The sequence below is a fragment of the Bemisia tabaci genome, chromosome 1, assembly GCF_918797505.1.
Source record: "Bemisia tabaci chromosome 1, PGI_BMITA_v3".
Lineage (NCBI taxonomy): Eukaryota > Metazoa > Arthropoda > Insecta > Hemiptera > Aleyrodidae > Bemisia > Bemisia tabaci.
Genome location: NC_092793.1, coordinates 70,496,933 through 70,512,823, shown reverse-complemented (window position 1 = coordinate 70,512,823; position 15,891 = coordinate 70,496,933). Strand labels below are relative to the sequence as shown.

Genomic DNA, 15,891 nt, shown 5'->3' with positions numbered 1-15,891 from the left:
ATTCAAGATGTTCATAACAAGATTACAGAGCCCGTTTGACTGCCGATGAAGGTACATCAGAACAATACGATTAATGAGAGGGTATAAATAGACCGACATATACCTCACGTGCACGCTGCAGCGAAACTAGCAACGTCATTTAGGGACTTTTCGGGTTGCCGAGTAGTCAGAACCCGCGTATCAAAAAAATGATCTCGATTAAGAGACAGCCAACTGCAAGAGTTATCGTCAGCGAGGCGCCAGGTCCCATCTCTGCGTAGTCAAACTGGGTGAAAAAGTCCCCTCCCTTACGGTAAACTCACCCTAAGATGAGAGGGTTTTTTTCTTTTCCTTGCTGGAAGACAACACGGCACTGAGCCGCTATCTGAGGCACGTGAATATTTTGAAGATGTGCTCAAGTATATTTCTAACCCCTATCTTGTACCACGCGGCCCTTGTTTGTGTGCGAGATTGAGGCAATTAAAACTTGTCCTGTAAATCGGAAGCCCACAAAAAAGATGGCCCGAATATTCCTCCTCTTTTTCATTTCCTTGGGCATTAGATCGTTCAGGGGACTCATTATTTTGGTTTTAATCATGGATTTTTTAAAATCATTATTTACTCTATTTGTAAGCGAACTTTCACTTCTGCGGAGGTTGCATCCCTCCAGTCATGAAAACACGATCTTCTGATGTTTTGCTCAAAAATCTCCACCCTCATAATAAAATAGTATGGGATGAAATGGTTGAAAATCCCTACAGATAGTTCCTCTGGTGTAACAGTTACATTAATCCTAGTCCCTTCGCTTTTCTTAAGATGCACGTATTACATTGCACACAAACAAGGCTTCGGAATAGCAGGACGTAATCATCATAGGGGTAATAAATGTACCTCTTTTTCCGGAAAATGAGGGTCAAGGGATCGGCGTCAGATTGAGAGGGGGTGCTGGCAAAGGCTATCACTGGGATCCCTTCCAGGAGACGGTGAAAATTAATCGGCTGGAAAATCTTATCGCGCCTTACCGGACGCTACGCTCCAAGCTGACGTTCTCACTACTGAAACTATAAACTTCTTTCAAGAGAAAAGACCGGGACAAAACTGAACGGTCGCATTGAATGGATTCACTGAAAGTTATGCCTCGACTTAAATGCAATTCTCGTCGGTGGTATACATTAACAAAACTATGGGTATACGAGGTAAATCAAGTTGTCCTCCAGTAAGTAATAACTTAGAGTTGCACGGCAATGACCCACCCATATTCGAAAAGTTCTGATACTGCATGTTTACTTGTCGGAGAAACAAATCCACCACTAAACGAAAGATTCTTAGCCCTTCAATTTTTGTAAATCAAATATAAAACATTGTAGGATTTTTGAAGAAAGCTTTTATATTATACCGTATTCCTTTATAACAAACGTATCGGTCAACTTGAACTTATGAGACTCCGCCAATAAATGCAATGTTGTCAATTTTTATATTTATTTTGTAAAATTTCAGACTTCAGATAGTCAACCACGGAGAAAAAATTTTAGGTTTAATCCTCAGAGGGTCTGAGCCTTAAAATCTATCCACTAAATAATGGAGTTGAACCCAACGAAAAATTAAGACTCGCTTCAAAATTTACGAAATTTTCAGTAAATCTCTTAACATGCACAGGCCCCAAAAAATCATCGATTTAATTGGGTTTCTTCTCGAGTTTACAATAAATGTACATGGTCCTCTGTTGGTCTGAATACAATTCGGCAACGATAGAGCTGAGGCTCAGGTGACGAGGTGCATATTGTCTAGAGTAAACAAACACTTGAAGTCTCAAAGAGCCAGTTAAGGAGGGCTCCCTGCTCACTCCCCCTGACAAAGTGCCATTGTTGAGTTGGAGATCTACTTGATACGGGGCCATGTCGGTCATGTCGGCTATCTTCACAAGGCAAGGCGCTAACTGCTTCATCCCCATCCCTCCTTGCGCCCCCGTTACACAAATATTTATAAACATTAGTGGTAGTTATAGTGACTTGACAAAAATTAAACGCTTCATTAGTGAAAACACCTATTTGACCTCCTGGGCCCGGCCTGTTTATATCAGGGCCCCAGACTCTCCCAGAACCGTACGGGGGCGGGTCTGATGCGCCCATGACCTCAAACTATTAATTATCTCCTCAAACGGTTCATTGTATTTCATCTCTCCGCATTTTTTCCTCGCTCAAATTCTTTGCGTCATTGATGCTTCGATTTGTTTTGTGTTTGCTCACCCCTTCATCCTTTTTTCTCTGTTTTGGAAGAGGAGTTTCACCGAAGAAACTGGAATGAATTCTAATGATGGGTCAGTTGTTATATTTCTCATTTAGCATGTAGCGCTGCCGCGTTGTCACGCAACGGCCAAAGGTCCGTGATCGTGCGTTCGTTTCCGCGGCGCTGCGCATGATTCGACAACGGAGGTGGCTGCTTGCAGCAATTAAATCTCGATTAATTGCAGCCTCGATACGTTTGTGCTTGGTCCGGTGGATAATTATAGACTGCGCCCAATTTATGTGGTTTTATGTGTGAATGCATTTTCGAATTCAAAATAGTCTCGAGTATCATTCCTGAATCGCTTTGATTTATTGTCTTTGCGGCAGTTTTAAGATGTAATTTGCCGCCGACTCCTACGTTTTCGTCGACTCATGAGCCAGAGCGAGTTTTCTGACACCGTTAGCTTTCGCTCCTTCCTACTTGCCGATCCGGTGAACTGATTTCCTTAGTTTGGGGTTCGTCAGACGAAGAGGTACTCGTATTGATGAGTGCTAAAACGTGAGCCAAAGATGCATACTTTTTTTACAATTTTATTTTTTAGATGCTAATGCATTTCAGGACTCAGTCCCATCATCATAGCATTACCTAAAGAAGTTAGAGTCCCTTTATACCCAGAGTTAAGACAACTCGATTATCAGCTGACTGGCAGCCTGCCTTGGCTGACCATGGAGGCCAAAACGAGTGCACCCTAGCGAACGATATTGAGGAATAAGGATCAGGAATCCTGCGATGTCTGTCACACAAAAACAACAACATCAACAAATTGATCAATTAAAAAGAAAATGAGATTGGTTTGTGAATAATTTCTTAATCTATTTTCATTTTGGACCGATGGAAATAACAATTCACTCTTGATAAACCACAATTAGGTCATATTTTCATTATTCTTGTTCACATTCGAGGTACCGCCATCTTGGTGCACTCGTTTCGGCCTCCATGAGCGAGAACCAATCAGAATTGGATTTTTTTTCAGGCCACTTTCAGCCCAACCAAAAGTGAGTTGTCTTAACACTGGGTATATAGGGACTCTAAGAGAAGTTAGACAATTTCGTATAACAGCGCATCATCGGAGGGTGCACAGTGGATTGAGTCAATCAGATAGGTTGGACATGAAATTTTCGACTTAAACTGCAAATTTTGGCGTTTATCTCGTCACAATTCAACTTTTGAGAGGTGTTTCCAGAGGCAAATTTTACGAGGAAACCAACGGAACCACTTTCAGAACCTCAAAATTGTTTGTAAACGGAGTTATAAGCTTTTAAAGTTTCCAAGTTTTGTCCGACCTCTACCATTGACTCGATCCGCTGTGGGGCGCAGGGCTTGGGCGGTTATTCAGGAAAACGGTGGAGCAAAAGCGACGCCAAGAAAAGGTACGGTTCATTACTCACCCCGGTAGACAATTCGACCTGTGCGTCGCCGCCATCGCCCCGTTATCGTCTGCCTTTTTTCCTGTCATCCGCGCCAGGGGTCGCCTCGCGCCTTTCCGAGCGGGGCACCGGGGATGTCACCTCCGAGGCGGCGCGGCCTCGGTTTTGGCGTCTCCGAGACTCCCTTTTATGACGCGACATTCGATATACATCGATGTATCGTTTAGAATACTAGGTAAGGACGCACTGCGGGATCGAGATATCGCTCAAAATCCCTGTCTCATCATTCCTCGACCGCTTTTATTCCGTCTTTATCACTTACCTGTTAAAACGCTCTCCCTTTCTTCCTGCCGCTTTCAAAGGCTTTTCCTACCGGGTCTAAAAGGCGTGGGGACTTGATTATAGGGGTCTTCTGCTATTACAAGTGTTTTATGACGAATGTCTCTTAATTTGCCGATTTTCTTTTAATTCTGTTCCCTTTGCCGCATGCACCGAGGACTTTGACGGTTCGTGTCTTGGGGTTAAAAGGACGACGAAAAAGCATCGCTGTTCCTGATGAACTAAAGTTATAAAAACCTGATGTAAGAGAATAAAGAGGTTCGCGAAAGGGTCAGAGAAAATTACTTTACGAGAATTAAATATAGTTCGGATCGCACGATTTGCTGTGAGTTCAAAGTATTTCAACAGGTTTTTTTTTTTTCTTTTTTTTTTTTTTTTTTTTTTTTTTAACTGCAAAATGGAAACCCTCATATTTTTTATTCGATCAGGCATTTACGAAGTCTCTATCGCACCGCAATTTAGGTGAAAAATTCCTCTTTGAAATGGTTCCGAAAGTTTAATTTCATATTTTTGGCACTAATTTCCCGTCCCCTGTTGTCAGTCCCAAATGAGGGTTACATTAATTAAAAACTGTCCCTCTGTGAATAAATGAAATTTCCATTTTATATGCAGACAATTTGCTTCTAGAGTCGGCATCCTTCACTCATCGATGTCTTGAAATAGCTAAGCTATGAAGTTCAAAAACGTCCAAATTAAAATACCAAGGACCCCCAAAATATCATATATTCTACAGGGTACTGTTTGGGAACTGAATAACATGCGCCGAAAAAAATTCCCTTTTCAGAAAATTTTCGGCTGAGTGCAATTTTTGTCCGTTCTCTGTTTTTGTTTACACTTGGACATGTTTCGATACAAGCGATTGATATGAATTCATTCGCAGGACGACGCAACCTACATATAATCGGCGAAACGTTTGAATTCGGCGAAAGCGAGCCGTGCCGTTAATGCTTCCGAAGAAACGGAACCTTTCACTCTCGTTTTCCTCTGTTTTTGCGCCCCGTCAAAGATGTAAAGCGTGAATGGGGCCGAATTGCCAGTTGTGAATGGGAATGGGGCGGGTGGCGCCTGGCGGTGGCACCGAGCGCGGCTCCGCCTCGGCACGCTAATTTCTCGCCAAAACCGCGCAAATGCATAGGGTTTCCGCATTAGGTTTGCGGTTTTTACTTAGCAGGTCACTCGACCCAACCGTATAGACGTTTGTCGTTGTGCAAACCTATAGACGTAGTGTTCGTCGAACCGTCCTTCCTCTCCCGTTTCCACGTTGCCATGCAGCATTAACTTACTTAAAAATAAAAAATAATTTTCATATTTTGACTAGTTTAGGACCGAAATCAGCAGAAATGATTCAAATCACATCAGCTATTGCCACATTTAATTGGGCGATTTAATTTTTTACAGCAGAACATTTGTGCGGATTTCTTGGAAAATGATAAGGAATTTGCTTCGAACTATCCAGAAAATTCATCGAAATTTCCACAAAAATCCGCAGAACCGTTTTCATGTAAAGAAGTAAATCTCCTAATAAATTGAATTTGCCAATAGTTGGTGTGGCTTGGTTTCTCGGTTCAAATAATGCTCATTTTCGATTATTCTGTATTCCATGGTCATCATTTTACTTCTTTTGAATCATTCCTCTTCCTGAGCATTTTTTGAACCTCAAATCCTCTTCATATCCTGTTTTATCCCACACGAATAAAACTACCGTGAGACCAAAAATTCACTTAACATGGAACACCAACGTTTTCGGAGCAGACGACCGAAGTCTTTGGTAAATAATACTTGTCTCAGTACTCTTATTGAAAAACGTGATGTTCATGACTCAAAACTTGAGATATTCGGCCGGAAAACTTTGGTGTGTCATAGGACTGCATTTTGCAATTTGGAACTATAAATTTTGGCTCTTCTGGAAAAACACATATGTGCATAGGGAAACTAAAGGCACATCGTTGTTTTGAAACGGGCTCGAATTTATAGTTCCAAATTGCAAAATGTAATCCATATGCACCGAGGTGATTCTCCCCGTGGCTCAGAATATGTACTCTGAGCTTTACTAATAATTAGTGGAATCCCTAACGAGAAGCACGTAACCACTGACACAGTTTCATGAGCAGATCTTCTCCGGTTACTAAGAAGCGAGTAAGGGCGCCTGTCGGGGTCGAAAGGCGCGACGTGAAAGGAAGACTCGAGCGCCGAAAGCGTGGAGGGCGTCAGGTGAATAAAAGACGCTAAACAATCAGCCCCTGTGGGGGGTCAGCCACGTCGGAAATCTCCGGGGATCCACCCTCGGCACAAGCGACGAACATGAGATTTGTCCGCGAGAGGAGGCAAGCCAGGAATATCGGCATCGTTGTATCGGTGTTAGTCGCCCAACGCTCATTCTAATATCCTAATAGCTCGTATTTAAGGCGAAGGAATCAGTCCATAGCAGCGGGGGGCGCCGACCCCCTCGCAGCTCGCTAAGTGATACTTTAATTGGAAAGAGCCAGCGCGCGCGGGAATTGTGTTTGGGTAATTACTGGATTTGAATAATGCCTGTTGTTTTTACGCGGGCACCGCCACAGCGCAGCGGCCACGAGTGACGAAAAGAGTTATTGATCTTGAGCCTCACGCCTCGCGGTTCGGCCCTCGAGGTCCCATCCCGTGGTAGCAGGACCTCCAGAGGGGCTCCTCACCCGAGTCGCTCGGAGAGATATGAAATATGGATGCACCCAATTCGTGAGTTGCCATGTGCTTGGTAAATCCAGCCAGGGCTCCCATTTTCCGGATCTAGTTCCGAATTCCGGAACTTTTGAGATTTTCCTGAATTTTTTCCGGAACTTTTGAAATTCCCGAAATGTTCCGGATATTCTGCATTTTACGGAACTTTCACGGAAATCTGAGAAGAACCCCGGAACTTTTGACGGTCATGGAGTGGGAGAAATTGGAACGAAAAAGCTCCGAATCCCGGAGCCTTTAACGGACATAGAATGGGAGCAATGAATCCAGCACTCACTATTCATGGATGCAGATCTTAAGGGGCCATAGTGAAATAGAGACCAGAATTTGAAATAGTACTAACTGGCTAGAGTAACTGTATAGGTATAGTATTTCCATCTCTGTGCCGGTCTCTGATTGGATCATCAGTTTTTGACTTTCGGTGGGGCTCTTGCGAACCAATTTAAATGAACTCGATCAATATGTGTTGCCAGAAACATAATTTTTTGTCTCGTATTAGCACATTGTTAAATGGATTATATTTTGCAATAAGGAACCACTATCTCTGGCTCTTCTGTAAAAACACCTTTCTGCATATAGGGAAACTGATGGCATATGTGTTGTTTCTATAATAAGCCAGAATAGTGGTTCCTTATTGCAAAATGTGGTCCATATCTTGGTCAGCCTTTTAGCAATAATTTAGATATTCACACACAATAGTGTCTCTTTATAACTCGTGCATCATTGCACCCTAGGACTAAACACACATGTTTGTTCATTTTTTTTCAAATTAGTAGTACATTAAGAGCTAAGCTGCCTTTTGAGAAATTTTATCCTGAAACCCTGTTTGCTCTCTTGAGCTTGACATTCTCTTAATCTGGCAACAGCACGAGTCCCAGTGCGGACACCGCGCCAGACCAAAAATGACGATATTTCGGTACGGGTAAATAATGATCGCTCTCTTTATCTGGACGCATCAACTTCCTAAAAGCGCCCTAATTAATTTCCAGCTGGCGCGGAGCTATTCATAGGGCGAAAGTTGAACTCAGCACTCCAGGCGCCACTTCAACTTTCAAAATCGGATCCGACTCTATCGTTTGCATGTCGAGGATCGACTCCGGCCAACGCTCCCACGTCCGCGGGGGTGTGAAAAGGTCAAGAGATTTGACCTCCCGGATTCTTGGGTATCGATTGAGATTTTCCTAATCAAGTGTCAACATCAGAGGTGTTTGGGCTCATACACAGGCTCTGGTACCTGAGTCCATTATGTCATGATGCTTATTAATTAATGGGAAGTATTATCGTTGATACCAACACCGAACAGCGCTAGGAAGAATGAAGCTTCCCACACCCTCGCATGAGCTGCCTGTCAGTGCCAAAAGAACACTATGCAGTTCCCTTAGGAATCGAGCCTAACATCAATGAACCATTTATTTAAACGAAAAAAACCCCGAGCGTTCAAAAATTATGAGCTTTGGAAGTCGTGACACATAAGAAAAAACCAAGGCATTGGAAGTTTTTGCGCGTACGTATTTTGTGAAAAACAGCAATTCACACCCGCTACTTATACTTTTTCATACGCTCTATGCATATCTCTTCAAAATCCGGCCTTTATTTCCGTTTTTTTCTTGTTTGAAAATTGCCTACTATTAAATACTCATAAGAATAAAAAAACCCATCTTTAGAAACCCGTTCTGCCGTGCTAAGGAGGAACGCCGTATGCCGTATAAGCCTTCAGACGTTGCCCAGTTCCCTCCGATAAAAACCGAATTTACTGGAGAAATTGCGAATATTATTTTTCGAAAATTTCAGACAATTTTATACGCAATTTTATCTAAAATATCTGAAAATTTCAAGGAAAATTATGCATGAATGATAACAAAAATACATCAAGGGAAATTCGGCAACTCTCGAATGTTCATACGGCGTTCTTCCTTGGAGCGGCAGCGTTCCCTCAGATCATTCAATTGACTTTTGAGGCTATGTTTACATGTTGAACCAATCGATTTCGATACAATCTCACCTGCTTGATGTATCGAATACGATCTACACTGATATCAGTATACTTGTTTCTAGGAATATGCAATTGTTTGATGAAAAATGGCTAATGTGAATGAATTTTTGTGTTGCAGGTGAACCGGCCTCTAACGATGAAGAAGGAAGGGATCCAAACTAGGAATAGGAAATTGTCATCCAAGTCGAAGAAGAAGAAAGGGAGCGGGAGCACTGGATGTCTGGCGCTGAGCGGGGTCATGTCGGATATGATCAAGCCGCTGGACCCGAGCGGGATGGGCGGAATGGGTGGAATGGGCGGGATGGGCGGGGCGGGCGGGAAGGGCGGCTTCGGCGGCGGATTTAGTCAACACCATCACCTGAGCCCTTCCCTCCACAGTCACCCCATGTCCCACTACATGTACCAGGGTCACCACCAGGGCTTCGTCGCCCCCGGGCCCCCCGCCCCGCCCCCCGGAATGCACCACCACCACCACCACCATCTCACCGGCCTCGGCCTCGCCTCCACTTCCAATGGAATGGTAAGCCCCAAACCAATACACACTCACACTCACGCACAACTTTCAGCCAATCCTCAAACGGGAGAGCTTTGAGCGTCCCACGGAATCTCACCGTGCGTGATTCCTATTAACGCGTACACATCACGCCGCACAATGGATCGAGTCAATGGGGGAAGTCGGACAAAACTTGAAAAGCTCATAACTACATTCATACAAAATTTTGAGGTTTTAAAAGTGGCTCCATTGGTTTCCTCGTGAAATTTTCTCTTTGAAACACCCCTGAAATTTAAAATTTGATGAATTAAACATCAAAATTTGCATTTTTAGTCGCTAATTCCAACCACTCTGATTGACTCGATCCACTGGGCGCCGTTACAAGGGAGAATGCCTTAAAAAAATTTTTCGTTACCAAGTTTTGACGGATAAATCACAGTGGACTCTCGAATATCCGACATGATGTGGCGGTCGGGGGTGTCGGATAATAGAAGCCTCCAAAAATAAGACTGAAAAAATGTCTTTTGAGGCTCTGTTTTTAACCAGAAAGCGCATAGTTGGTTAATTTTCCATCAAATTTGCAGAGCATAATAATTTATTTATTATTTAAATAAATTTCATAGTAGTAAAGGTATTAATTCAGTTTAGTATTTAAAAGTCTTAAGGAATGCTAAACGGATACTCATCCAGAACCATCCAAATGCCTGGTTACCATAGAGAGTAGTGTCGGTGAGTTGAAGACAGTCAATTTTAACTGTGCAGTTTGGTGTTCTTGAACGAAACTTTTTTCGTGAAGTCCCATGAGTTTCTAAGTGAATATTTCTGATACTGAGTACTTATTTTGTTTAATTTGCGATTGCATTTGTTTCTCCTTCTCTCCCCCTCCCATCTCTCTCTAATAGTCGATGTTTTTTTTGTCTGTTTCAGGCAAGTTGGAGATCTGAATACACTTGATAAACTGATTTTAGGAGTTCGTCCTTAGAAGCCTAAAAAAGTGTGTCCGAATGTCCGCTCGTTATGGTGTGGTCGAGCCTCTAGCTGTTATTGAGGAATTTTGAGGAGAGGACCTGATGATTACGCACAATTTGAATACGTTTATGCTCTAAATTCATTGTTCGATAACGATGGCGAAAACCAAGCATAACTCACATTGTAGATGCATCATTCTCGTTTAAATGCATTTACAAAGAGCTGTTTGTGGTTGGTAGTAGGTAGATGGTTTGATGAAGCCCTCCGAAAATCATAATAGGAGAATTATATGATTGTATTATTTAATCAAAGTGTGATATCATAGTTTAAATTTTATTAGTAGGGAATTTATTATTACTTGGTGATATTCGTAAATGTATTTAAGGGGTTTGTTCTTCTTAGTTTAATCGCCAAAGTATGGATATCTGATCAAATTTAGAGTTCTGGTGCAGAAACGCCTAAACATACTAGCTCACCTGCCATGTGGCACAACTAAACGTTTATTTTTTCTCATTAGTGGTAAATGGATGGATAGGGGAGGATGAAGTCAGGATTCATTTATGAATCACCACTATTTTTCATTTAACATTTTAATACCTGGCTGCTAAGTATTACAATATGTAATTTTTTTACCTCAGAAACAAGAGTGATTCATTTTTCTTCTTGGAGAGTTGCCGCTAAATTCTCTTGCCTTGGGGTTCTTTTCTTATTCTTTTAGATAGTGTGGAGTTTAGATATTTGTAAGAACGCAATAAAATTTATTGAAGTTTTATACGATACCAAACATATCTGTATTCAGTACTTGATATTCCCTCCGAGCGTTTCTTTTGACTAAGAGACACGAGTATGTGAACTAGTTTTTGTTCTCTTTGAAGTAGATCTTTTTCAAGAGGAGGCATTTCAAGCTGTTTTTATCCCACTACTTGTAACAGGATACACAACTTCCATAATATTACTGTTACGATCACGCATAATCAATTATTTACAAATCAGCATTACATACATTATTAAAACACATGAGCAGATTTTTTCATAACAACTTTTCTGCGTATCAAGTGTGAGAGAATTTTTTTTTTAAAAAAAAAAAACAAACAATTAGTAGATGTCAAAAAAAGATTGATTTTTAATAATTTTAATGACCTCCCAGGAAATTTACAATCATATTTTCCGATCCTCTGTATGTAGCTAGGTTATACCAAAAAGGCAGAAGTGTTCCTCAAATCTTTTCAAAACTGTCCAAAACCACACAAGATTTTATAGTCTTGAGTTGGAAAGAGTAAAAAAGCCAAAATACATGGTCAAGGTGAATATTGACGGTGGGGTTTTGTCACAATTTGATCTCCAAAATATAAAACAGGCTAAAATGAGTAGCTTTGGTTTTATTTTGACACATGTTGTATACCCTCAAATTGGTCAATGTAAAAAAAGGGATACGAAAATCATGAAAGTATTCCAATGGTAGGTAAATATTTTTAGAGCTCTGATGGTTTTAAAAAATTATCTAAAATTTGTAATGAAAAAATTGTTCATTACATTTTAACTGGAATTTATTATAAAAATGTTTAATTTCTTAATCAGTAATTCATAGAGTTTTGATCTCAGATTCCTTATTAGAATCACTTTCATGAACAAAATATGTCTGTGAGTGCACAGTCTACGTTTATTAACGCTTTTTTCTTTCTTTTTTTTTAATAATTTAATTCCGGCTTCGCTATAGGAATCGTCAAACGATTTCAATCAACACATCTTTTCATGTAATTCTTCAAAAATCTGAAACACAATTCACATTACCAAGTGTAAATAAAATATGTAACATAAGTTCTATTATTTGTTGTATTATATTTAGCAAATTGTAACAAAATGTAAAAATGTATATAGCTCTGTTTAGAGCGGTAAATTTTCTAAAATAAAATGTAAGTAATGTAAATTAATTGTGGATCGATTTAAACTTTGTAAAAGTGTTTTATGTCGGTAAATTTGCTCCCCCAAATGTGTGAAGAGCTATCAAGAAAGGTTTCCTCATTTTGTTTGCAAATTTATGTAAAGAAATTTCGTCTGTGCTTAGGGCGGCCAGTTGAATCCAGTGTAAAATTATTATTTCAGTATTATGCAAGCGATGCAGTCATATTTCATTTTAAATTTTTATGCCATTCCCTACAAGGGTGAACGTAATTTGGGTCTTGGAATGTGACTTAATTGAAAGATTATTCGTTCAAACGTCTCCTTTTTCAAATTTACTTTTTTTCTTATTCTTCACGTCGTATACTCGTCAATTCTAATTTCTTATTTATTGAAACAAAAAAGAAATGTTCCTGAATAAAGGCTTCCTTTTTTATGACAGTTTATTCCCTAAGTTCGTTCAATTTTAGACTGATCCAATAATGTTTTATTAGATCCAACGAAGAATTGTACCAAAAATCTTACTATACCTAAGCATTTTGGACTTAAACGAAGTACAACCGCCATAATTTATTGATCACTAATCATCTCTTATGAATGATTACAGAACTTAGATGAGTTGTATTCGCGTCATCGATCTCATCAAGGCGGAGAAATTTTCAAAGGAAAAGAGGAAAAAAAATAATCATTGTCATTGAAAACTTACGATTACACGTCACAAAAGAAAATCTCAACTAACTTGTACTAAAAATGAATGAATATGGCATTCAACTTATTGTATTTGAAAATCTAGTCTGTGCTATTGCTTCCTTGAAAACTTGCCCCGACAAACCTTGAAAGCCTCATTTATAACGCTTCTTTTTTTAATATTGGAACTAAGTTGTGAGTACAAATTCAAGTGACATCCATCGTCTATTTTTTTGTTTTCAATCAAGTGAATCTCTGATCCTCATTAAGGCAAAGTTCGATCATATGAACCGAACTTCGCTGTTTCGCATCGCCCTAACTATTTGGTTTGTCAAACTGAAATTTCGGTTCATATGACCAAATTTCGTTCATCCATTCACTTTACCGCCAAAGTTCGGTTGCACAAACCGAAAGTTCGGCTTTTCTAACTAAATAGTTGAAGTGTTATGGGGCGACGAACGTTCGGACTACTTCGGACCATATGCCCGATCTTTTTATCAGTGAGAGTAAAGTGCGGTTATATGATTAGTGATATTGTGTTTATGACCTTCATAATATTAGAAAAATTTCAAAATAACTCGTAAACAGAGAGATCACGATACATACTCGTTTTCTCTTTTGATTTTTCACTTCTTAAAAATGATAATTTATATTAATTTAAACAACCGAGTCGGAATTCGTGCAATATTACATTAAATTAAGAAACAAAAACCCATCTTATTCTTGTATTTGATTCTCAAAACCCTCATTTTCTCCTTTCCAATAATTATATGGTTCCTTTATCAACTTATCAGTTTGTCAAACGGTTTGGAAACTCACTCAAACTGTTCTATGCAAAGTGAATTAGAATGAAAAAAGCGGAAAATGATTTGTTATCTGCACAATTTAATCCTCAACTGGACTGTGGTATTAAGTTTTCCCAACTGATCATATTATACGGCAAATTGCCTGAAAAACTCGGATATTCAGTGATTGATGTACCTATTTTACTTATGTATAAGGACCAACGCCCACCTTTTTTTCTTTCTTATGAATTAAAACTGTAATTAAAATTATGTACATATTTATAAAATTGATTTTAATAAATGTGCAAATTGATGTACCTAAAAGCTCTGATTTCTTCTGTCACATCAACCTATCATCTATGTTACATTAGCAGAATCTTAGACGCAACGTTTTCACGAAAATATATTTTATAATTTATATTTTTAAATATTAATTTCGGTCGCAACCATTTCGAAACGGAAAGCGAAAATTCGAAGGAAACAAAATGACATATTAAAAGTAAAATGTTGCCACCCCGTACTTTCAGATGTCCGAAAAATCAAAATAAATGCTGATACCGAACAGGATCACCTCTCCCAATGGATCATAAAAAGACCTATTAAAATTACGATCTATTAATTACATCGTAATAGCGCCTACAACCGCCTACAATGAACCATTTGCATTTATTCATCGGAGTTTCTGGATTTTGTCGAAGGCCAAAAAAAAAGAAAGTAAATTAATGACACTCAGCCTTCATGAAAGTAAACTCTTCACTTGACCCGTCTTTAAATTCTATGCGCAATTTGTTCAGTTGATGGAATTGTGGACGGTAAAAATTCCTGAGGCAATCAATTGAATCCCATGAGGAACAACGAGAATTCGATGAATAAATAAATGGACTTGTTTAGGCTCTACAGGATTTCATACTCTCCTTGTAGCTCCAATGTGAATCAGTTTTTGAGCACTATGTGCTGCCGCTCGATTGTTGGATCGATATATCGAGTGGCTTTGATCGATAAAAAGTATTGCTAAGATAGGGTTAATCGATTAAGGTCGTTCAATAACGATCCAAGGATCGACCCGCTGATTCCCTGGATTAGGAAACCATACGGCGCGCGCTTCGTTAAAAGACTCCTTTTATTGAGGGCTTAATTCCTCTTTTCATGATAAATTGATTTTTGATTCTTCGAGCAAGAAAAAAAGAGCGTGGTACTTACGGCTTGTGAACAAATAAACCAGCGCACAAATTCCTGGGCTGCAAGTCATGATCGCACCCACGGACGGATACCCACGGGAATAGGCTCAGCCCCTAGTCTCGTCTTTCCCGTTTGAAAAAATGATGGTCAAGAAAGAGGTGATATATCTTAAACGGATAGTGGTAAATTTTAATTTCCTCAAATGCGTAAACTGTGTTTGATTTGGTTTTTTCCTTCCTGAATAAAAATGAAAACGCATTTTTGTTTGCGCGTGTGCGGTACGCGAGCAGGTTTCTAACTTTCTCGAGGAACACTCATATTCCTCTCTGGAAAAAATCTCCCGGGTGCCTCATGAAAAAACGTTAGGTCAATATTCACATTCGGAGTTAGAATGTCTTAGGTTCGAAGTAATCTCTGTCGTGGCAAAAAATAAGAGTGGATGACCATTATTGCTTCCATACTTTCCCCTATTTAGTATTTATTTTCGCGAAAATACACGTCATATATTTACTCAGCATTTTTAGATAACTGAATTTTCCTTAGACTGCAGGCGAAATTCTTGGAGGAATTAATAAATAATTCAAAAGTTTTTCGGACGATGTGTTTTTATCAAAATAAATTTGACAACACTCGAATGCTCGTATTAGAGGTTTTTTCCAAGCACAGCCTGTTTGTGCATAAGATTACTAATTCTTCAAGTAAGAGCTATTCAGAGCTATTATCTCTGATTATATTTTTAATAATAAAGAATCGCAAATTTTTTATCAAAGGTTAAAGCGAGTCGTCAATAATTATTGAAGGGTCCAGGGAACTAACTCTTTAATGAAAATTTGAAGAACAATTAGACTTCATTTTTCAATTAGGAACTGCAATCTTTAGCTCGGATAAAAACAACGTATGTACCACTTATTTCCCCATGCACGCACGGGTTTTTACGGATAAGCCAAAAAATATATTTTTAAGTTGCAAAATGAAGTCTATTTGAGGTATTGATTAAGTAGAGATTCTCTCAAAATATTACAAATGGACTGGACTTTGCAATAAGGAACTGCAGTGTCCGTCTCATGCGAAAGCGAGGTTTTTAACCCAATCACAGCCCAAAGCCCATTGGGTTTTGATAGCCCAAGTTATAAATCTTCAAACAGTTAAATGCTGCAGTAAAGAGGGATGCTTTTAGCCTCCTAATGAAAAGAAAAGCGA

At 39.5% G+C, this 15,891-nt stretch overlaps 1 protein-coding gene across 3 annotated transcripts in view; it reads left to right on the top strand.

Annotated features, from left to right (window-relative positions):
- The window catches only part of LOC109033212 (GATA-binding factor C), a 130,695-nt gene extending 116,859 nt beyond the window's left edge, over positions 1-13,836 (top strand). For all 3 annotated transcript variants that reach the window (XM_072306101.1, XM_072306102.1, XM_072306103.1), the window contains exons 6-7: positions 8,798-9,199; positions 10,100-13,836. In XM_072306101.1, coding sequence (XP_072162202.1) covers positions 8,798-9,199; positions 10,100-10,126 — 429 coding nt within the window. In that variant the 3' untranslated portion in view covers positions 10,127-13,836. The remainder of the gene's footprint in view (positions 1-8,797; positions 9,200-10,099) is intronic.
- Positions 13,837-15,891: the final 2,055 nt, after the last annotated feature.